The sequence below is a fragment of the Neodiprion lecontei genome, chromosome 1 (genome assembly GCF_021901455.1).
Source record: "Neodiprion lecontei isolate iyNeoLeco1 chromosome 1, iyNeoLeco1.1, whole genome shotgun sequence".
Lineage (NCBI taxonomy): Eukaryota > Metazoa > Arthropoda > Insecta > Hymenoptera > Diprionidae > Neodiprion > Neodiprion lecontei.
The window spans coordinates 9745982-9769899 of record NC_060260.1 but is presented as its reverse complement, the minus strand read 5'-3'; the positions used below and the strand labels follow the sequence as shown (position 1 = coordinate 9769899).

Here is a 23918-nt window from a genome sequence, read left to right as displayed (position 1 = left end):
TAGTATTATACATTATACATGTCGATACTGTATGCAATACGAATTGTGAACTGCATTACAACGAACCGAACGATTAGAGAAATATGATAAGAGTGGTATTATACAATATACCAGCAATTATGATAATAATGATAATACGGTCAATGATAATGCAATTTATCAATCGAGATGTGTGTATGCGGAGGATATTACTGAATCAAATAAAATATCATCCGAAGTAGCTGATTTATCTAACTGCTGATCCTAGCAAATCTTAAATTCTTTGCAGATCAGTTATTCCATTTTCTATTTCCCGCCCCTTTTTTTTAAAACTTTAAGTCACAACGGCAGCATGTTTGGTTACTGATTTGCTTATAAGTACAGAAAATACATAATCGTATAAAATGATGAATGTATGATACCAATTATACCCGAAGTCAGCTTCTTAAAAAATACTTCGTAATATTATATGCAGCAGATAATTGATCCTTTATGATGTGCATAAAATTTGGAAATAAATGTATGTGTTTTTTTTAGTTTTAAAGATCATCCACTTGTTACAATATCAATTTGGTACGCACGAATATATTTTTTTTCCCGAAATCATCGCTAACTCGTGTATTGCAATCTTCTTTGTACAATTTGCTGACTCAAAGTTGAATTCAAACATGCGTTTCATAATGTGCAACTTTATCGCTTATCGGTGAACGTGCCTGGAAGAGTTTAGTTATAGTAAAAAAAAAAACTCTATCAAACAACAATAATTAATAAGAAAGAAAGATGAGTTGCAACGTTCTCAGGATACGTGGATGTCATAATTTAATTTATGCTATGCATCTATCGGTGTGGCAATTGAAAACTACATTTTGTAAGTGTATTTATCAGTAAGTTAAAAAGAGTAGATTCTATAGTATAATCTTAAATGAATAATTTATCGACCAAAGGAAGGTGCAATTAAGAATAATAAATAATTAAGAATAATTTTGATGCTCAGTATACTGCTGTGTCAGATAGGCGAACTCCGTTAGACGGTCAGTTAATTATACCTTCAAGTCCTTCTTAGTGAAACTAGCTATTTTTCTAACGCTCAAGTTTGACAAATTGATATTCATTCTTATTTCATTTTCATGAAAACTTTCTTTGCAGTCAACTGCAGTGAATAATCTATCACGATTCACAGACTGTCAAAATGTATAAATGAATGTGCAAAATAAGTTCCGTTTCACTAAAAATTTGTTTATAGTCATATCTGTTTTTTTTTCACAACTTCGTCTTTTCACAAATTTAGATTTCATTTCAATTTAATTTAACTTTAATTTATCACAGATTGTATCACGTGTTTCGCAATTTTCATACATGAGCAAACAAAAATGATTAACCTTTCGTCTGCGCAAACGTTCATTGTGAACCCAAGCGTTTCTTCGAACTTAAATAGCGTTGAACGGTACGATCAAATTCAATCACGTTTTCCGACGGTTGCATTTTCCATTTTTGCCAATCTGATATATAATTACAATTACACTTCTTATGAAAAGTTATTGCAGAATATATAATTTTTACGATACGCATATTTTCTGTACAATGCGAGGTGCGTAAAGTGATTTAGTTTAAAAATGCTCAAAGAATCACAAAACAGTTTCCTCGGCAACGGTTGTAATTCGAAAAAATGGGTAAAAAAAAAAAAAACTTAAATCGACTTCAATTGAGTATACATGTACAAAGATGTAATAAAAATGAAAGCGATTATTACTTATCACAAGTGAAGCAATCTGGATATTCTTAGTTGGAATTAAAACCATTGAAATGTGATCAGTACTCGATAACCTCGGACAGTTTATGTCAGGTTGCAGTTTCCGATAACCGGAGGACCAATAACCACGTGGTGAACACGTGAGCGATTTTCAAAATTGCATTACGACGTGACACGTGTTTAACACGATAACGCCTCAATTCCACCTAACATGTCTCAACCACTGCTTTCGGTGCACTGTCCTAGTGCAAGGTCCAAGTCGGAGGAGTTCATAAACCGCTGCAGGGTGTGGAAAGTTTAGCAGACCTTGACTTGACCGCGATTTCTGCACGGGTAGAAGAATTATTGTCAATTCGCATTACGGAATCACGTATGGATGAACGCGTAACAACGTGTGAGGAAATTGATACACGTAGTTAGAAGGCTTTGGGTCACGTGGTATAATGAGTCTACACTGGCATGTGTTTTTTCTTTTCTTTTCCTTTTTTCTACTTCTACCATCTACTTGGCGCAAGGCTCTACCGACAAGGAAGGCATCCCAGATCTATCTCTCCGACTTCATTTCTTTTGTGATATGTTATGGTAGACAGAAAACGAAGCGAGACTATTTTCTTTTTTTTTATCTTTGGGAGTTTCTTTGTTGTTTTTTTTTCTAACTGCATGAAATTAGATTTTCATTTCTCGTTGTGGGAAAATTTGTCCAGTTGGATTGTCAGATCCCCCCCTTGCCTTGCCTTACTTTGGAGGGTGGTTTCACCCCCTTAAAGTGTTTATTGACGGGTAAAAAGAAATACGTGTCGCTTAGTTTTTAGTCTAAAATAACATGGTGCAATAGAAATCAAATCAGAGAGATCGACCAGGGATACCGTGCTTGTGAATCTCTTGATAGATAATGAAATAAGTATATCCATCACGCACTTGGCAGCTGCGCTCGACGCGAAATCGCAACTATGTGCGAATTGGCAACGAAAAGACGGTTTGACATTCTACTTTACATAGGATCATGCAGTGTAGTGTAGGGAACGTGAATTCAAAAAATTCATAAAACGATGCGACCGAGTATATTCATGAATATTCGGGTGATTTAACATCCGGCACTTTGACTTTTCTTGTCGCGCGTATTACGACCTGGGGTTTGTTAAAGCCTTGCGCATCATAATTTATGGCCGAATTCATCTCATCGTCTTCTTTTCAATAGCTTTAATTGGGTAGTAAGGTTTCAAATTTTTTCAAACTTCAACACTGAATAGCGTACAGCTATTCCAAATTTTGTTACTTCTTATTTCGAGGAGTAAGGCTGAAAGTGTATTACGTGAATGAAGTCTACTGTTAGATCAGCGCGTAAATCGAGTCGTACGGTATTTCAAAATTCATTCAAAATTACATGCAGATCGTACCGTTTCATGGGAGGTGGATCACTTTTTTTTAAGAACCGCTACCGATTTTGACCCGGACCGGGTATTTTGTAACACTCATATTTGTGAGAAAACAAAATTAAATTTTCAAAAATGCAGCACCAATCAATATCTAAGGCTGCTATACATTGTCAATAAATAATTTAATTGAATCGGAAATTGGGTATTTGATGATTCATTAATCTATACATAAAAAGTCTGTATTAAAGACACTAATTATATTAAGTTTCATCAATAATAATGCTGAAGTTATTAATAAGTATATTCAAAAAAATTGCCCAATAATTCGTTGGAAAACTTTAATTTCCTTTTCATGAATAGAATTCGTGATTTCTTTTGAACACATATGAATCTCTAAAGAACTTTCTTTTGTTTTAATCCTTGGAAATTAATGAATAGTTGCAAATTCTACACGTCGTTTCGCAAAATGATTTCATACTAAAGTGGATTCAAAAATGTTCAGGCTCAATGAACGACCAGTTATATTGTTTTGTGTAAAACCGTTCGTTCGATCCTCATCAAACTTATGCGTTGTAATTGGAAAAAAAAATTCGACTTAGTGTTATAAAATTGATACTAATTACATTCCTAATTTGCTATTGAAGTTTATCTAATTATAGTATGCAAGGTTTATTAACTTTCTCTGCGATTTCGTTACATTTTGTACAAAATTATTTTCGATTTGCTTTTATCTTCGTTCGAAATTCTCAGGGTTAAACGAAGTGAAATTTTAAATCGTCGAATGTTCAAAGAGAAAGCAGAATACGACGACGAAGTGTTGAAAAATCACGCATCGTACAAAGTTCACGCATATTATGTCCCCCAATGAATATAATTATTGTTCACCTTTAGTCGTAAAAATCTGTTCGTTGAAAATCTCGGTTCCAGCTACGCAGAGCATGATTTAAATATATTTAATGTGTTCAAATTTCTGTCTCGAGCAGCTTAAACTTAATTATCAGCAGTATGCCAAAATTGCAGGAATGTGGTATTTTTTTATTTCCATACTTTTATAACTTATGAACTAACAATTAGATGCGATTCCATACATACCATGACAATGTTGGAGCGTTAGCACATTCGATCCATGTATGTACTTGTAAGTTCAATTTTCGCGTATCGTAATACGCGCATTTATGACTAGCAATAGTTTTACCCATGGGAAAATACATATAAAAATAACAGTAACAGAATATATCAGCATCGCCAAGTGAATATAACGATATACACGATAATTATCGACGTAATCTCTAGAATTTTGATGTCGTTATTCTTATCTGTATCAGCGCCGATCGAAAATAAATACACAACAAATTTAAACAGATTCTGCGCTGCAAGTTCAACAACCTACTGTTTGTAGGCCAAGAAAAAAATCAAAAGGTGATACTTTTTAGGTATGAATGCGAAAACTTGATTTGAGGGTAAATTCGGTGACGATGGATTGAACTCTTACTAAAGCGATATGCAACCAAAGAATGCGACATATATACAAATTTAATATTATTCTACTTTTTAAAATCCCCCCACCAATATAAATGGTTTTTCGTTTTTTCCCTACCTCACTTTTGAAGGTACAAATATACGCTTAACATATTTTTTTGATAAAGTTATTAGGTCTCGAATAAAACGGTTTAACCCCTTTTTTTATAACTATCTCGAGGCTCGATTGCAAAATTATCATAACCATTCCATTCAGCGTCACCGAATTACCCTTGGATCAAGTTTTCGGATTTGCAACTAAAAAGTACTAACTTTCATCCTTATTTACTTGATTATTGCGCCGAATTAAGTGGATGCCTGGGACTTCAACGTAGTGCAAAAATCCAAATCTGTAACAAGATAAAAATCCGAGCGTTTTTTATTTTCACTGCTCTTCCGGTTCGGGAGCCTCGCGCCATTCGTGGTGCGAACCGTCCCCGTGCTTTTCTGCGACTTTCCTCACAAGCGCAGCTGAGGGCTGCTTAAGGTCGTAGGCCCATCCAATTTTGGCGAACATGTCGATAAGGAAAGTCGTCACGTTGAAAGTGTAATTGCCGAGTTCGGCCGCCTTGTAATCCCATGGAAACACGTGATGGTAGTTATGCCACCCTTCTCCCATTGCCACTATGGCTACACTCAAATTTTCCACCGGCGATATGCCGCTGTAAAATTAAAACATTTCCGTCACCTCGTGCCAGTCGCGAAATTACGAAATGAAGATATGAATATCGCTGGACTAAAAAATAATTTCAACGTTTCAGATTTTTCAGAGTGTATTCATTGCGACTGCATGGTCCGTCGTCTGCTAAAATTTAATGCGCATGCGCTACAAACATGCGATGATAATGAATAAAGTTAGCAAAAACTTTGCAACAGGCCGTATTCGGTTAATTGACGTGTCAACACATATTAATTTTATTTATCACTAAGATTATCAAAGTTAAAGTTAACAGTTATTCATTTTTCGAGATTCATTCATAAAATTTCTGTATGGAACTTCTTACGCTGCATTAGAAGTTTTATCCGGATACGGAACAGTGAATTCGCCGTACATTTACTGTGTATTCAATTTACAAACAAAATAAATTCACTTAAAAATTTAGTGAAATCAAATTACTTTTTTGTGTTTTTCCTATAAATTTTAGTAAAATCAAAAATTTTCATCGTCAATTTGAAACAAATGCATAGCAATTTACGTTACTGCGCTGAATTTGTAAATTTACACCTTTTTTGTACAGTAAATGTGTAGTAAATTCACAATCATTTTTAACAGTGTACATCGCGATAAATTGTCCACGATGAAGGTTGGTCATCCTGGCAAACAGCCGTTCTCGGATTGTGGCGCGTGCGCATTAAATTTTAGCAGACGACGGACCGTTTGGTCGTTAGAAATTTCAGTCTGTGCATAATTTCCTTTCTTTGGTTCTGTTAGGTTGTATCGGATTTTTTATGGTAATACCTCGCTCCTCCGAATCGATGTAAGATTTTAAAAGAACACGAAGAGAGAAAACAAATGATCGAATGGAACTCGGATTGAGATATTAATTATCACGACTCACCTGTCGTAAGGCTTTGTTCCCCACATATGAGCTGCACTGTTTACCAACCAGGTAAAATTAAGACCCGCTATGTAGCGTATGAAGATCTGGCTCATTATGGAGATGTACCAGGTCTCATTCCAAAAATAGACCGGCACCACTATCGGAATAACGAAACAGAACAGGAGCTTCATTTGCCAAAAATACCTGAAAAATTAATTGATCAGGAAATTTGTTCATACGATGTGTTCGTCGAATTTTAATAAATTTTTGATTGCGCGTACGTGAAACTTTTTACCAATTTCGTTTCTAGTTTGAATTTCTCGTAAATGAAAATTTTAATGCTAAATAAAGTATTAGCAGCTGTTCGACAATTTTATGCAAAACGTAAAATCTGTGTTCTCATAAGAATTGAAAAAGTTTTTCTTCTTTGAATCTTAATTTTCAAATTAAAATCCTTAATCTCATTAATTTTTCTTTTTTTATGTTTTGTTGTGTCTCTCAATGGGAATTGAGTCAGATACCGAATCTCGGTTGTTAATGTATTCAATTAATTTGATTATCGATAACCTCCAACGCTTCGGTTAACCCTTTTTCCAATCTGTCACCCTTGATTTTATTGCAATTGCCTCACACCGTAAATTCTTCAGAAGTTATATACAGAGGCAAGTAAATAGGTTTCGTTTAACAAAAATTCTTACAAAATGGTAAACGTGGTTGGTAAATTTACTGCACATTTATCGTCACAAGCTGGTAACGTGACCGTGAATAAAATTACCACATTGGTCACAACATAAAATATGTAGTTAATCTAGCGAAAAAATTCTAAGAAAAACTAAGAATAAATCCAAAAATTATCTTTTTGAGCATATATTTTTGTAATCAAACGATGATAAATTAATCAATATATTCATTATCGGCTGTGAATTTTGTATTGCTTTGTAGCGATAAAAACGAAAATTATGGGAGGTGAAACAAAAATGACGAGCTACTTTTATCTATTCGTAATTTTCTAAGTGACCGGTCATATTTTTTTGACTGTTAATTTAGCAAAAAAAATTACGTTAATATATGGTAAAATTTTACGTGTCTAACTGGTTTTTTCATCTATTTTAGTTCTTATTAAGAGCTTAATTCAAATGAAACGCTTTCTTACTGGTGAAATCAATTTTACGTTAGTAAGCTAAAACTGACTCAAGAAGTGTCAATTCGCAAAGAACATGACAAAAAGTTCAGTCCGCAGGCATATTGCTATAGTGTGCTTCAGAGAAAATGAACGCGATTTTATAAAATATGCACTACTTGCTACATCGCAGAAGATAGTGGTAAAAGAAACTTGTTGCATAAATTCTAATGCAGAGTTTGCCATTATATTTGCGGGTAGAATTTGATTGAATTCTCAAATTGTACGACGGTTAGTATGAGTTATTGATTAAAATAAATTATCGTCACGTTAAAAACAAAAGCGAAAAAGTACATCGTTATGTATTCGTAATTATTGGACTGATTAAAAAAGTTTTTATCGCGAATTGATTAGCACACATTTGCACGGTACAAACATGTATTCGCTTCGTGCTGCTGATTACGTATACAGTGAAGTAACTTATGCAGCATACGATAAAATGCTTATAAATCTGTGTATATCTATTCTACAACCGTGAACTGATAGGTAGGACGATAAATTATTTCCTCACTGATTTAAGAATAATTCCATCAGGTCGATGTAAATTCGTATATTCTCAAATTCGGTGACGAACAAATTTTGCTATCTCACATTTTCAATCTCAACGTCGAAATTCCGACAAACTTATGCAGCGTGTTCATGCGTGTATTGCAGGCACGACTTGTATTGATTAAATAAAAAATCGAACTTTTCCACAAGCCTGAAAAAAAAGGGAAAGCCGAACGATTCTCTGCAGCAAGAGAGTCCAAAGCTTACATTAATATCATAAAAGTATAAGCTTTGGCTTTTTTACTCAGAAGATGAGAAACGACACACGTAACAGTTTTTCTTTGTTAAACTTTGCGAACAAGAGTGCGAATTCTATTGCTCGATTTAGCGCTTCTATATCTTTCGCAATAGCGTTAGTAATAATGCAAGCAACGTTTTCATCCGACTTCTTTTTTCTTTTTTCTCACAATTTAATCAGTTGCACCGGAAGCATTGAGTAACGAGTCTACGCTGTTCAGCTTTGTACTCACCTCTGGTGAAATTGGACTATCGGATCGGAAAGAACGTCGGTCATATCTACTTGACGCCCTCGACGTATCACTTCCGGATGTTTTCTCATCATAAGCCACCCCACATGAGCGAAGAAGAACCCTCTGTTACTATTATGTGGATCTGCGTCAGTTTCCGTGTATTTGTGGTGGACCCGATGGTCACGCACCCAGTCGTAAATCGTATTCTGTTTCGAAAATAAAGAGACATATTCATACCTCGTTCTCACAAGAAACATTCAGTCTTGTTCAAGAAACAATTGTTTAGTTTAAAAAAATGAACCGCTTAAATGTCATTATGATATTTTCAAGGATACGCTTATAAATTTCAACAGTATTACTATGGAAATAGAAGCGTCATTATATCGAAGAGATGCAAAACTGTTAGTAGCAAGGGTAGCTATGTTACGGCTGTAAATGTTGTCAACGATCTGCCAAATGAATTTAAAACGTTAAATAATAACATAAACGAAAAATAAAATAAAGTCATGGATTTTGGAGAATCTCTAATTATAAGTTTTGTTATATTTGTTAGAGTGTATTAGTTGAAAGATATTGATTAAAAAATTATAACTATATATTCATGATAACTTCTATCGTTATATTTTGGAACTTTGTCTTCTTTCAAAACTTTTATTCCATTAGTCTTAAGATTTACATCAGACTTGCGAACAAGTAACTAAGTTTACCTCTGTATGGGTCTGCATTTTATCTTTTGTATTTGAAAGTATAAACAAACTGATAAAATAAATAAATGAATGAACACGCAGGTGAACCTTTTTGTTAAATAATTCATCGAATTTTTACACTCAACGTAAAAGTATCTCGAAATACATATCGGGAAGATTTCTTGGGGATTTACGGTGCGAACGTGTTTTGTACAGGCGTGTAACCAGTGCATTGTATGCATAAATAATTTAGGATTGTTGGGGACTCTCATTTTTGTGCGTCTCCTACTTTTATAAATTTGCCAACTATACGCCACACCGATGATTACATTTCAGCGAGGGAAAGAATCATAAAATTACAGTTGGAACAGAAAAATTCTAACACAACCTAAACTCTATAAACTTTTTTTCGTGTGCACACATTTTTTCCGTTAAATGAAATAATTGATTTATTTTACGCGGGCTGTCAAATAAATATTATGTTCCGTAAAAGAATGAATCCAATTAGATGAATCGAAATTTCTTTTTTGTTTCAAAGAAATGATTTCATTGAACTGCGTAAGGTTTGATCGGAAGTGGTCCATTTCATGAAATTTTCCACTCTGAAGTGTAAAAAATACAGATTCAAACGTACGAGCAGTTGAATTTCGCTGACTTTGTGTCATTACGCAGTTTTACCAGCTTCGGTTTTTGTTTAAATAAAAAAAGAAAAAGAGAAAAAGAAAACAATGTATCCCGAAGTATTTTTGGTTTCTTCGCTTCGTGCGCTGCGTGTAAAATTTTTTAATGCAAAGACTCGATTGCAATAATTACCCAATTTTTTTACCCGATACCTCGACGACGGTTCGATGGTTTGTTTGTAAAAATTTGTCAATCATACGTTTCCACGTGGTGATATATACCTTTTTTTTTGAAACGTATTCAGAACGTAGGCGAACCTGTATTTTCCGCTTGTAAAATTCTACCAAGATATTGCATCAGCCGAGATCACATTCTCGAAGAATTGACCACTCGTCATACACATGCGCGGATAATTCTAGTCATACGTTGATTACGCAATAACATATAACGTCTCATAATCAACCAGAACATAGAATCACGCGACTTTCTGAGTCCGATATTCGTACTGTAATAATTTTTGTGTTATAATTTTTAGTTACCGCGATTAGGATCGCGCGATGTTTGTTTATTCGTTCGATATACTTATCGCGAGCCTACAGTTAAATTTGTTTACCTGACCAGCGATGGAATAGCATATTATAAGGATGACACGAAGAGGCCACTTTGCTTTGTAGGAACGATGACTCCAGAGACGATGAACGCCACCGGTCACTCCGAATCCACTCGACATCCCGATTAAAAGTCCTTGAATAAATAGAAACAGGTTGTAATAATTGTCATCGGGGAATGATGTATGGGAAACAAATGTCGAGTGGTGAGGGATTTCCTTATTCGGTGGAAGCGTCGTACCGCCCGACACGAGTTAATTAACAATAAGATGGCTGAATTTTGGGAACAGGTGAGCCATTCGGTTCCACCCCTAAGTTCGGGGCTGTTGAATCACCCCCTGGATGTATTCGGAAGACAAGGAATTTTGTCTGACTCAATTTCTACCGTCGTTGAACAAATCATTCGACTCGAATCGCGTCTTTCGACGCACCAAGAATTCGCGTATGCAATTTGTCACTGTCATAATATTTTTACGCTTGCATTTACTTGTCGAATAACCTGTCGAGCTTTTCACGTTAATCAACTCGCTTCGTTGTAAGCTCCTGCAAAGCTTATCGTTTATGCATACTCATTGTCAGGAAGTAGTTCGTTCTGATTGGCCAAGATTTGGTCGAATAAATAAATTCTTTTTGTACTGTATTGTTGGCAAACAATGGTTTTCTAACTTTATGGGACGTTTCGGACCAGATCGATAATCGATCGTTTTTAGCGTTTCTTTGACTTTACTTCGGTTAATAGATTATCCTGATGTGTATAGTATTTTCTTAAAAACTGTAAAGTATTTCGAATATTCAAAAGTATTATATAATGGTATTTCAAACATTTGTGATGATTTACGGCAAAGGAACCGTGTTTCAATGAAATAAAAATTCGCAATGTAATTACAAGTGTACGCTGGGAGAATGAATAGTTTGCGAATAGAACCAAATATTAATTTTTATGAGTATTTCGTAATTTCTGGCAAAGAGTTTTGAGTCCCCGAATACTGCAAGAAAAACACTAACGATCAACGTTTAAAGAGTTGTTGCGCCTTCCCATTCACATCTTGAAAGCCATTCGTTGTTTCTTATTTACGTCTGTTCGCATTAATTGGTAACACTGCTACGTATACTGTGTAATTACCGTCCAACAACAGTGCATTCCGTTCATTTTCGCAATGCTGCTCGTTATAAATGACGCAGGGCGTGAAATAAAATCCAGAGAGAAATTTAAAAAATCTACAACGAAGAAAGCTTCGGTCGGACAAGTAGAAGTGGCGTATATATTTTAGCAGTTGTCAACATGATGCAGAAAAACTGCTTTAAATTGTTAATCGTCAAGTGCGATCGCATAAAAATTAAAATTGTATAAACCACATTTGAATATAAATCAAATAAGATTTTTTCAAACTCATAGGACACAATTTTTCAAAAATTTTATTATTGTAATAACTGGCTAAGCCAGATAAAATATAGTTGCGTTCTTATCTACTTTTCTCTGCATATACAGTTATCTGGTCGATAATATGTCTATTTTATTTCCTAATTTCACTTTCAAGTATAAATTCTAATTATCGCGAATTCAACTCGTAAAAATAATTTTTACGTACGTACGTTGTAAATATTTATTGCAAAACGAAACGAGTATAGCTTGATAATTTATTTCTATTCGAATGGCGAACGATTTCACTGTCATCGGTAGATTTAACTCCGTAATTGAATATTAATCGGACTTGGACTTACCCCAAAATAAAGTAAGTTTTCTGCATTGAAATGGAATTGTGTAGGCCATGTACATCCCGATTAAATGCAACAGAGCGATGCTGACGATATTTGGCCAGATCAGAGTTGTTTCAAACCCAAATGGTCCCTCGGACGATTTCTTAGGGTTCTCATTAATGGCCGGATTTTTTTTCGCAATCACGATATTGTCTTGTTTGCATCCTGCCACCCTTTGAAACTCCACCCCCAAGGCAGTTGAATCGTTCACAATATTTGGCGGCATTATTTCCCAGCTGTAAATACAAAGTTTCGAAAAGTTATTACAGAATTGTGCCAATAATTAAAAAAATACATCACTTACTTTAGTTTTCAAGGTGCATCATAATTTAGGACTCTACCCATTCGTAGATGTGAAAAATAAATAACTTCAGTTTTTACCAATTATAACCGTCAAAAATATGCTTTAACAGTATATTGTTTTTATAAATGTTTTTAATTACGTCGACAGAATGAGAGCATTGTATGCCTGGTGTAATGAAAATTTGACAAAACTAAATTGAATTTTCATCATTTTCCAAACGAGCAAAGTACGTATTTCATTTAACAAGTTACCAAACGCATTGTACAACTTATGTTCTCATTCGTCAATGACTTTCATTATCGACTCTACTCGTGGTTTGATATCGTTTTCGGATACAGTTTTTATATAGTCCAAAAAAGCATCAGTTTATTTTTAAATCTCTGTAATTACATCGATACTTGAACGATTCTTCGAACAACTGTGAAGATAAGCAGAAACCGTGTCTCAAACGATTAATGGATAACCTATGTATCAATGAACGGAACGAGAACGAATTTAAATGTGCACAATTAAAAGTAAATTAACGATATCGTTTTTTGACGAAAATATGGCGTCTAAATTTTACGTTCACGAGATGGATGAAAACTGGGGATGTTTTGTTTAAATTCACAGAATTATTACTAATTTTCTCTTATTGCTCATGACTCACGTTAACAAATTTCACTCAAGTGACATCGGCGGAACTTTTCAAGCTTGAAGCTAAGAAGCTTCATTAAAGGACGGTTCGTCCTGAGCATTGAAAAGCGAGATTTTTTTTGAAAATGAAAAGAATAAAAAAAAACTTTGACGCATGAAGTTTCGCGAATTCGTATGTTTCCCAATTACTCACATACCGAGACGTACCTTGCGCAATCCATGTAACGTGATGCCTTTTTACATCAACGTCCAAGTTTTAGTGCATTAATTTCAAATTTCGAACACGAAAATGGAGGGATTAAAAAGAAAAACACAAGCAGTGACACTTTGGAAGTCGGATTTCAAACTGACGATCGGCAATCGTATTGCCTGTTGCCCCAATTTCAATTCACCTTGTATTCGCACGCTGACGATTGACCAACATTGAAAATAAAAATTGATGGCCTTGCACATTACTCTTCAAATATAAACAAAATATGTCATCAAGTGCTGATATTATGTGCAGGTAGCTCAACACAGGCACGTGGCATAACACTTGTCCGACAGAATTGTATGGAGGTTTGCGGAGAGATGGTAGAAAGGTCACATTTCTATATCTATATAGACAAGTATGTTTCTGTCATTGCATCATTGTATCAGTTTTTCAGTCGTTAAAAAGCGAATGCAGTTATAACATACGTATACTAATTAGAACAATTAATAATGTGCACATCGGTAGTCGTGGCTACATAATGCAAAATGCCTGGTAACAAGTTCGTTCTTTAATAGCCTGAAACAATTTTCAGAGAATTTGCCAAATGAGTCATGAAAATGAAATGTAATGTGATTTTTCTCTTCAAGGCTTACTTCGACTATGGAAATTCCGGCATTTCACCAAATATTTTCAAGAGTGTGAGTCAGAGAGTGTCGATATAATTGATACCTCGATTTATAATTATGAAATGGAATAGGCAGCTATTATACTGTTAGACCATCGCTCTGAAATATCCCACCGTATCGTATTATACTATCGATCCAAGTAGATAATCAAATTGATAATGTACGCGTAAAGGATATCCTCGTCCGTTGCGACATCTGTGTTTGTAATTTGCTGTGGTGGATCTACACCGTATATTAACCCAGAGAAATTGGTTTCAAAAAAGCCATTTGAATGAAATAAACGACAGGTTTTCTTGTAGAAAATCATGAATAAACATGACGAGAAATTAAGGAACTATATTTCAACAGATCGACATTTTTTTTAAAGCTACAGGTTTAAAAAATATTAATTTTCAGGTAAACACGCAACTGTAATTGCCGTGACATTTCTGCTTTACCATTAATTCTAAAAAAATCATACGCACATGGTGTTTTACCGATAAAAAAAAAAAACTCTCAAAACAATGCTTCCAATACGCTGTCAATATCTTGATTACTTCTTGAATTACGAGCGTTCAAATATGACTCGAGCCTGTAGTGCACTAAAGCGGTTATGCGAACAAAGCTTAATTGGATGCTTAAATCACGAAAATTATCACAGATATTAGGATAAAATAAATACCATAATTTAGATCGGAAAATTTTTCACGGAACTCGCGATGGATTTTTTATACTTGATCCCAAAGATATTCGCAACCCGTGCTGAAATAGATGGAAAATCCATTCACAAATTTCAAATTTCTTAGACGTCGATGTCTCATAACTTTGAATTCGTTGTAAAGGTACATCGAGAACAGACGAAAAGTCTCGTTTGCGTCGTTTTCTTGTCAAAAAAATCTTGACAAGTTCAAACCCGATCACGAGCAAATTTAGCTGCCGTTTGCATGTAGGATGTGCTTCGAAACAACATCTCGTAAAAAAAAGAGTGTAGGCAACATTTTTTACATATTTAATGTACTTTATTTTTCATGCCGACTATTTTTATCATGGAACCACGTATACCCGATAACCAATTATTCCAACACCTGTTTCGAAAGTGCGATTTTCGAAACCCATGGAGCGTGCGGAAAGTGACCCATTTCCGAACAGTGCAGTAAAACGCCATTTACGCATGTTGATAAAAAATTAAGTATTCGAACAAAAAGTGTCACAAGCATTCCGAATCTTCCACGTCTCCGATTACATTATGAAACAATGACCACACAAGATTTTCAAAAATATGCAATTCTCAGAATTTCTATTCCATTTTCACAGAATTTCGTACGTGGCCTTCAATTTACATAATTCTTAATTTGTTCGAAATTACCATAGAACATTATACCAATATTGCTGATAAAAAGCGATAATTGTACGAAGCTAAAGACAATATGCATCATGAATGTTGTGGTGGAAAATGCGAATGGTAATTAGTGAAAAAAGCCACGCAATCGAATGAAAAATACAACGTTAACCGACCGTGGAACAATAATCGTCGTTTATGTGTGTAATAATTACAATTCCATTGCAAACTTCCCGCGGGAGCAATCCTCGATAACGTCAACAGACGTGACAGATCCGTACGAACGATATCATATAATTCTCGGTCATTCGGGACCCGTAATGTTTCTAGATTCACATCTCCGACTTGCAACACCATCGAGCAAGTCTCACCACGAGAAAATATCCACTTTCTTACTTTATTTCGCGAGTGGCGGTTGGCAAGATAAACTCTATGGGCATACGATTTTTTATTATTTACCCAAGCTTTTGAAGGTTTCGTTACAACTTCGTTACACGTACCGCAATCCTTCTTCCGTGGTGGATTCGAATGGTCAGTCTTTAGCTGATTGTGAGCAGAATCGGTTGTCGAGACGATAATAGGCTGATGGTAATATTTGATTGATTCACCATGTCCAATTTTTGGGCCAGGATCGAAAATTTAGGCGTTTGAAATATCATCGATTGACGATGAGTTCGTTAGGTAATTCTGCACTGATATACATCGGTATGGAAAAAAAAGAAAGCAACTCGAGTAATAATAACTAGAAAGCCAATCGCATACTCGGAAAATCTCATGTCAGAATTTGAGCTACAATGAACGAATGCTCATGTCGATTTCGACGTCGACGCGTATATCTCCAAATATCAAAGTGCTCGTAGCTCAAACGCGGAAAAGAGAATGGCAGCCCCATTCTATACGCAATTCTGAACAAAAACACGTCAACACGTTTTCCTTAGACGCGGAAATAAATAAATGTGATTGATTCTACGAAATCGCAATAATAAATCCACAGACTTCGTGCCAATTATTTATATCCGCGTCAAATGTAAATGTGTTTGAGATTTTTTGTTCAGCATTGCGAATATAACGAGGCTGCAAAGCCGTTTTTCGCTTTTGAGATACGTGGACTTGGATCCTTGGAGATATAAACGACACCAGGATCATTGTGAATCGAAAGATGATTTTATTTTGACGAAATGTCCGCTTTCAAACAGTGTCAATAGATCATTTTAAACAGTGTCCTGACATTACGCGCGGGTGATACACTGATTTGGAATTTATCATCGGGCCGGTAATCGTCCGTTATTCGAGAATCTTGGGAAAATCGTATCCTCGAGTAAACAAAAAAGGCGATGAGCGAGACTCGATGGCTATCGGCAAGTCGCTCTCCCCTTTTCTGCACGCGATGTCCGTAGTTCTTGGCGAAGAAGAGCCCGGCTCCTCATTATTTAATAACCGGGTGTCACAAGGGTTGAAAAGTAACTGACGTGGCATTTGAAAGAGTTCGATTTTCGATTCAAGACTCCTGGAATGGGAAATGATGGATTACAGTCTAACGGCGCGGTGATGATACTTACTTCGACTTGATATCCGGTACTGTTGCTTCGACCAAACGTAACCCGGGCTTGTCACAAACTGGCGTTAGTTTTACCCTTTCAACAAGAAAGTACGAGGCAGACTTCGTTTGGCTGCGTTCAGGTGTCGCACGAAGAGTTCGTGGACTTCTGATGCTTGCTAATGGATATTTATCAAAATTGTACTATTCACTGATTACAGGTGACCGTGAACGATGAAAGGAAAGGAATGGCTCGACCTGGCACTCTTGTTCGTGTTCAGCGTTGCAAGAGCTGCGTCTCAGTGCGTTTCGCCATCGCCTCTTGGCCTCCAGCTAATGGTGGAATACGCGAGGTGGAGATCCCTGGACCAGCTCGTCATCTTCGACAACTTGATACCCAAGAGTGAGTTTGACGAAGCGCAAGCGAATATCGCTCATTGCCGCAATTCTACTTGCGTTCAATAACTATCGCCTTATTTCCCGTCGTTTCTAATTACTGCCTGGCCCGTTATCGATTTTATTAGCGAAATGCAACACGCCTACTTAACGCCACGGACGAACGTGAACGCCGAGCGTGATATCTAACATCTACCCTAATGAGGTAGCAGTAATTACGAGTCAATGTGGAGCAAGGTGTAACGTGCGTAATGTACGTTACTTTGGGTATCTCGTTCGATTACAGTTCCTTCCTATTTCCTACCTCATTAACGGTAACGGAATTCCTTTTTTCCACTGAAAATTTTCGGGGACCGCCAATAAAATGGAACCTCGTTCTTGCGTGTAACATCCCGACAACACAATTCTTGTCTTATTTGTTTATTTTTGTATTTTATTCAGGTGCATTTATCCACGTATTTGTTATATTATTAAAAAAAAAAAAATACTAACCTGACGGCTTAAACATCAATAATTTGTTACAAAACATCAATTTTATTCGGTTTGCAAAATCTGATGCGGAGTTTGGCCATCATTTTTCTTGCTGCTAAAATTGTAAGCCTCGGTTTGTGAGCCACAGCGAACACCGCGTGTGTAAACGTGTAATTTCGAAGAAACTAACTTTATACCCGGTCTCCTTGTACTTGTCGGTACGATGTAAATAGTATATTGTGCAAGGAGTTTTTCACAATTAAAATATAAAATTAGGCAATTTTTAACGCCTGTTGAAAATGAACAAGAGACGCTGTTTCTCAATAAAATACTCGTGCTGTGGGAAATAACGAACCATTTCTCCACTGGTGGCAAAATATTTGTCCACTATTGGGCAAAAACTGTTTTTACCCACTAGTGGAGAAATGATTCGCTATTATCTAACGCGCACGTCATTCATTTAGAAATATCGTACGTCGTTCATTTTCAGCAGGCGGGAAAAATCGCCTATTTTTACGTTTGAGTTATGAAAAAGTTATTTCTAAATACACGCTCCAGGCAGATAAATTCTATGTTACGTTTCCGAAAGTTGGGCTCGTGAATGAGTTCCAAAACTTTATTAGCGAAAAATTAAAGAGGAACGACAGCAAAAGGCAAAATATGAACAAACCTATGAAGAATATTGTATGAAAAATTAAAAAAACTTTGACCTGGCAGTTGGCAAATAGCAAAATGAGCATTATAATCAGCATAACTAAGAATTGTCTATTTATAAAATTGTAGAAATTTGACATTGCATTTCTTTTATTTTTCTCTCTCTTCTGGAGTAACAGCGTTTTACATAGTTTACCCTCCAGCTCCGATAATTAAGTGACATATTTTCAGTGTTTATTTGAAAAACTTTTGCGGCAACAACGAAAGTTTCTCATTGCGTATGTAAACTTGCGATTAAGTGTCATGTTGTGGCAACTTGAACAATAACGACGACATAAAAACAATAATGACTGTTTTTTACATGCGGAAATGAAAGCCTTTCACGTCCGTACGTAGGTGCTCGCAAAGTATACCGTCACTACCCAAATGGTAAATACGGATATCGTGTGTCGAAATGTCTAGCGAGAAACCTAATGCATGCCCGATTAATTTGGAGGACCATGAATCACGGTGAATTCCTTCGTTGAATGAAAATGTCACTTTTGTCAAATTGTCGTTTCTTCTTTCTTGCGCAGTTCGACACTTGACTAATTGACTGCCAACATTTTCACACGAAGAGCGATTTGTAAGACTTGCCATTTTTCGATCGAATTGAAATATATTCCTCGTGCAATTAAGCCAACTTTGACAGACTTTACAAATAATTCGATCCTTTGCCTAAAATTTTTCGTAACGTTTTTTTGGCGTACTGACCTTCACCGGGTATCCCAAAAATGTTTGTTATGCGTGTGATTCTCCGACCACAATCAACCGGTATTCGCGTAACGGGTCCTCTTGTAGCCAGAAGTGAAACTAAGCAATCCTTACATTTATCTGAAACACTTATCACTACGGAAATAGAAAGCCTGTATACCCACTACTTGTATATAATAATAATAATAATGTCCTACGGGCAATGGATAAACTCGCCTGTATTCATGCAATTTGGGGTAAATTTTAACAACAATGAACTATGCCTTGCAAATAGAGAGGAGTCAGCCAATCGAGGCCAATGAAACGTAATCTCGATGGGTAAAATCTATTCTCAGTTGCCGAGAAGCAAGCGAACTTCGGTAAATTTACCCTCCATTGCATAATTTATTCGCGAAACATTTCCACGAAACATTACAAATACGTAGATAAACACAAATAATTTAACATACAAGTTAAAAGAAAATTAAAGCACTTTCGAAATGCTGATCGCTACAGTCCGGAGCTAAATAAGCTCACTTCCGACGCACTGATTCCTTGAAAATATAACTCATAACGCACATTGACAGAGAAAAAAAAAATTTCTCTCCGACTTTATATTTAAATAAATAAATTCTAATTCTATGCATCGAATAAGACCCAAAATCTTCATTTATTAGTTATGAAGTTTGCTTTTGTTTTTTTTTTTACGATGATAAATAACACCGGTCAACGCAGATTTTGGGTCTGATTTTTAGATGTCAAATTTTGATTTGTTCCACGTAAGTGATGAAATAAAAAATAGTTTTAAGTTTATTTGATTGTTATTCAGAATAAATGTTTGGGAAAATAGGTAATTTTTCGTAAAATCCGAAATATCGTTCCGAAATATACTAAAACCATTTTTTCTTTTATTAGTTATGTGGAAGAGATCAAAATTTCACATCTAAAACCGTCCGAAAATTCGCGTTGACCGGTGAAATCATTATCACGCCGATTCAGCAATCTCCAATGTACAAGCAGCTTGTAACGTGGCCTTGGATAATGCACCGAAGGCAAAATGCGGTATTCGCAAAAGCGCTCAAGTGGCCATTGCATTCTCTTTGAGTGTTCGCGGTGTGATTATTGAAACAGAAAAAAAAGAGGTAGAGAAATCAATCATTGGATGGTTCACCACGTTACAACGTCCTCCTCGCACCAGCAAATTAATGGCACCGATTAAGCGGATATCATGTGACAGTGATAGTTGATGAGGTCGGCAGTAATGGATAGGTCTATCAATTATCTGAATGCGTTGAGTAATCTCACCCAATCTTGTGTGGTACAAGTCGTTGCACGTTTAGGACAGTGGTGGCAAATTTAATTTAATGCCGATTCAACGGTACCATATTTTGTAGAATTCCACGTCACTTTGGTCCGAACACGTGTCGTAAAAAACTAAGTTTTGTAATCATGTGACACAATATTTTAACACTCAAATTAGCGACGTTACACAACACTGGAAGGGGTTTTTCATAATCAATACCGGTAATGATTTATATGAAATAGCAGTTTTACGCTAATTAATTCTGTAATTTCCAAGATTCTCGATAATCGAGCGAAGAAAGGCATTCTTTTAAAACCTAGTCTTTTACGAGCTAGGTTTCTCATTACTGAATTTAAAAAGTGTAAGAGGCTCTCTCCGTATAATTTACGTCAAATATTATACATAATACGAGTTTAGAATAAGACATTTTATTATAACATGTAGAAACACACAAGTTCACAGGTAAAACTCGGTAAAAAGACTCAAATGTGTCCGAAACTTGTACGCGAGGAACAACAAAGCAGACGATTTTTTTTCACTCGCATTCACTTTGTTTCATAAGAAAATTTCACTCGTCTTCTAAATACAATTTGCATATCGTTAGAAATCATCTCACTCTTTAACCGACGAATTCATTGCGTTTTTTCACGTTGACGTCAAAGACTTTTCATATCGATAAAACTACGGCTGATATATATATATAATGCATGTTCACGCAATGCGAGCCTGTGATAAACTGAGGGACTCGTAAGGATAGCTATGAATACTAATAACTAATAACGCTATTCGGGGTTAGTTTCACTCAAGACATCGTTGTCAAATTCGAAAGCACACCGAATGACGAAACACCTGCGGTTTTTAGTAGTGATAAATTGAGTGTTTTATATTAAATAACGATGAATACGGTATTGCGAAGAAACAAGTAACACAACTCACCAGATTAAACCTTTCAGTCACAGTGGGATGCTGAGCGTTCTACCTCAAAAATTTTAAAACAGTTTATTGACAACTTCAAATGATCTCCGTTACTTCGTATAATCCCAAATATCTCGAGTTTCGGCTAGAATCGTAGAATTTTCATAGTTTTTTCGGCTTTAAATTCGCCGTAATGGATCCACTATCTTGGATTCAGAGGTGATCATATTCTGACTTTAGATTCGTTATCAGCGACCCCGAAAACCCTCCGAGTAATAAAATTCAGGCCAAAACATTGAACTGACAAACTTGGGACTGAAAGGGTTAATCACACGCGCGAATGTCGTTTCATCGTTGAGGAGGAGGAATATCTGCATACACCCTTCGATGATCTTTACCATCAAAAGTATCTCTACGAGAGAAAGGAATCGTTATCAGGGAATGACGATCCACAACACCCAATGAATATGGATGTTCGCATCACGACGAACAACGAAGAACAATTACTCAATATTTCGGATCAGGGATGTCAAGGTGATCGAGCAGATTCATAAACCGTAAATTTGGTCGGAAATTTTTAAAACAGAATGCGCCACAGTGACTATATTCGCGTAAAATGACACGTCGCGTAAGTCGCGTAATGACGAAGACTGAGATGCGAAGACACCTTTCAATCGAAAACTGTTTCAAAAATTTTTAATTATTCATCGCCCACCTCTAAGACGAATCCTGTTTTACCAAAAACTGCATTCGAAGAAATGCGAATATGTCCGGTTTACTCCAGTTCAAGCAGGGGGTTCAGTGCGGGAGAAAATGAAGAGACAGGCACAGTTCTTTTCCACTTGAGCCGAATTCCACGACTGGTCCTAGTTGAAAGTCACTGCCCGATTTTCCGATTTTTAAATTCGGCACAGTCTCGGAGAAAGAGACGGGAATCCTTGCCTCCCTCCCTTGGCCTCAGCCACTAACAATAAGAATGAAAGAAGCAAATTTCCGGGTCATCGAGTCGTAGTTAACGCTGAGAAACAAAAACAATTCCTCGAATCAGTCTTGATATTATTTTGATTTTTCTTCGGCTTATCTATTACACTCTATGACTGAAAGAATTTTTCATCAATTCTACACGGAGTGACAGTTTCAATGTTTATACGATACACGGATCTACTTCTTTCGTAAGAGTGATAGAATTACTTTCAAATTCTCAAGATTCCTTTCTCGCATTTCGAAAGTGGTGAAGAATCTTTTCGAAGCAAGTAAAAGTAAATCATTTCACTAAATCTAAAGGTCACCGTTGGAAAAACACTTTTCTCAGCTTATAATTGGTACGTACACATGACTTAGCTACCTTGGGAATAATTGCATCGGAACCAGAGTTGGTCATTTGTTTCATCCAACAGCTCACGTGACATTTGTTACGAAGCCGTTCAAAGGATGCAGTGACGAGAGAACATTGAACGTAAACTCGGGTGAAAAAAGTTGGCGAAACAATAAATTATAAAACATGGAGTTGAAAGATGTAACCGAAGGTAACCCAAGTGATTTTGAGTAACAGTGTCTCCATGATTCGTGAAGTATAAACATTCAAAAACTGTGAATTTCATCCGAAACGGCTCAATTATGAGGAGCCTCTTTCGGAGACCGTAGAATCATTTCACAACAATAAAAACATTCGATTCGTTTGATTTTGATAAGGCACGTTGTTTGCTCGTTTTCTTTACTGATTCATACTTTACGAGTTGCCTGAATATGAGAACTATCCCATGTTTCCTTAGTTGATAAGTAAAAAAAAAAAAAAAACAACATACAGATAAAATCATTACTGAAACATAAAACACATTGCCGCATTCGGTAAAATCAGCGTTATGCGTTTGGTATGAAAAAATGAATGCAAAACGTCAGCCCTCCAAAGTTGTTGATAGTCAACTTTTTTTGCCTTCTTTTTTTGTTTTTGGTGTGAAAACTAACATATTTCCCATGTTCGTGTGATCCCGTGTTAATTACATCTAACTTAATTCACTTCAATTTCGTCATTAAAAACCTCAATGTTTCACAAAACGTATTTACGTATACTTCGACACTCTTTTGTTAGACTGTACGTTTTATGAACCTGAACGCTTTACTCGTTTGTATGTACATGTGAAAAATATTTGTATATCAACATTTTGACTTCTGAATGTCTGAACCTTGAGAACTTTGCCGGATTACTGTAATTTTAATGCGAATTGCAGGAATAATGGTATAAATTATTTTGTATTACGCAAAAGATGTCAGCCCTGAGTGTTCCAGGCGTGTAATATAATATTGATTCTGATCACCAGTTTTTGCTAATATTAAAATGAGTTAAGATTTTTTTGTCGGTTTGCATACAAGGGGTGATGTCTGGAACTGCTGAACCGATTTTAAAAATTATTTCACTAACAGAAAGCTGAACTATCCCTGAGTAACACAAGATATAAATTATGTTGATAAAAATAAGTTTTTGTTTGATTTCTCAATAATTGTAATTTAAGCTGGAAGAAAAAGCACTGCTTGACTGCTTTAACGGCGTGCGCGAACCAAATGGTTGGATATACGTGAAAATAACGTACTATAAAAATATTAGTCATCGGTAACTCTAAAAAAAGTCGACCCGTGCAAAGCCAGAGGGGTCAGCTAGTCTTATATATGAACCATTAACGATGATTTATGATTCTAATCTATTTTTAATGGATTCGTTTTGATCGGAGAAAGCAATTAT

The 23918-nt window shown here is 35.9% G+C and overlaps 2 protein-coding genes across 9 annotated transcripts in view; one reads left to right on the top strand and one right to left on the bottom strand.

Annotated features, from left to right (window-relative positions):
• Positions 1 to 4119: 4119 nt before the first annotated feature.
• The window catches only part of LOC107219264 (acyl-CoA Delta-9 desaturase), a 27469-nt gene continuing 7670 nt past the window's right edge, over positions 4120 to 23918 (bottom strand). The window contains exons 1-7 of one of the 6 annotated variants that reach the window (XM_046729914.1): positions 16969 to 17103; positions 16733 to 16889; positions 12001 to 12272; positions 10284 to 10414; positions 8364 to 8569; positions 6183 to 6368; positions 4120 to 5285 (exon numbers count right to left, since the gene is read on the bottom strand). In XM_046729914.1, the coding sequence (XP_046585870.1) occupies positions 5009 to 5285; positions 6183 to 6368; positions 8364 to 8569; positions 10284 to 10414; positions 12001 to 12262 (1062 nt within the window). In that variant the 5' untranslated portion in view covers positions 12263 to 12272; positions 16733 to 16889; positions 16969 to 17103 and the 3' untranslated portion in view covers positions 4120 to 5008. Of the gene's footprint in view, positions 5286 to 6182; positions 6369 to 8363; positions 8570 to 10283; positions 10415 to 12000; positions 12273 to 13169; positions 13348 to 16732; positions 16938 to 16968; positions 17104 to 23918 lie in introns of those variants that run through there. The other 5 variants (XM_015657433.2, XM_046729917.1, XM_046729916.1 and 2 more) reach the window with 5 other exon arrangements.
• The window catches only part of LOC107219260 (glutamate receptor ionotropic, delta-2-like), a 23649-nt gene continuing 16658 nt past the window's right edge, over positions 16928 to 23918 (top strand). For 2 of the 3 annotated variants that reach the window (XM_046729907.1, XM_015657429.2), the window contains exon 1: positions 16928 to 17113. In XM_046729907.1, coding sequence (XP_046585863.1) covers positions 16945 to 17113 — 169 coding nt within the window. In that variant the 5' untranslated portion in view covers positions 16928 to 16944. Of the gene's footprint in view, positions 17114 to 21673; positions 21716 to 23918 lie in introns of those variants that run through there. The other variant, XM_046729908.1, reaches the window with a different exon arrangement.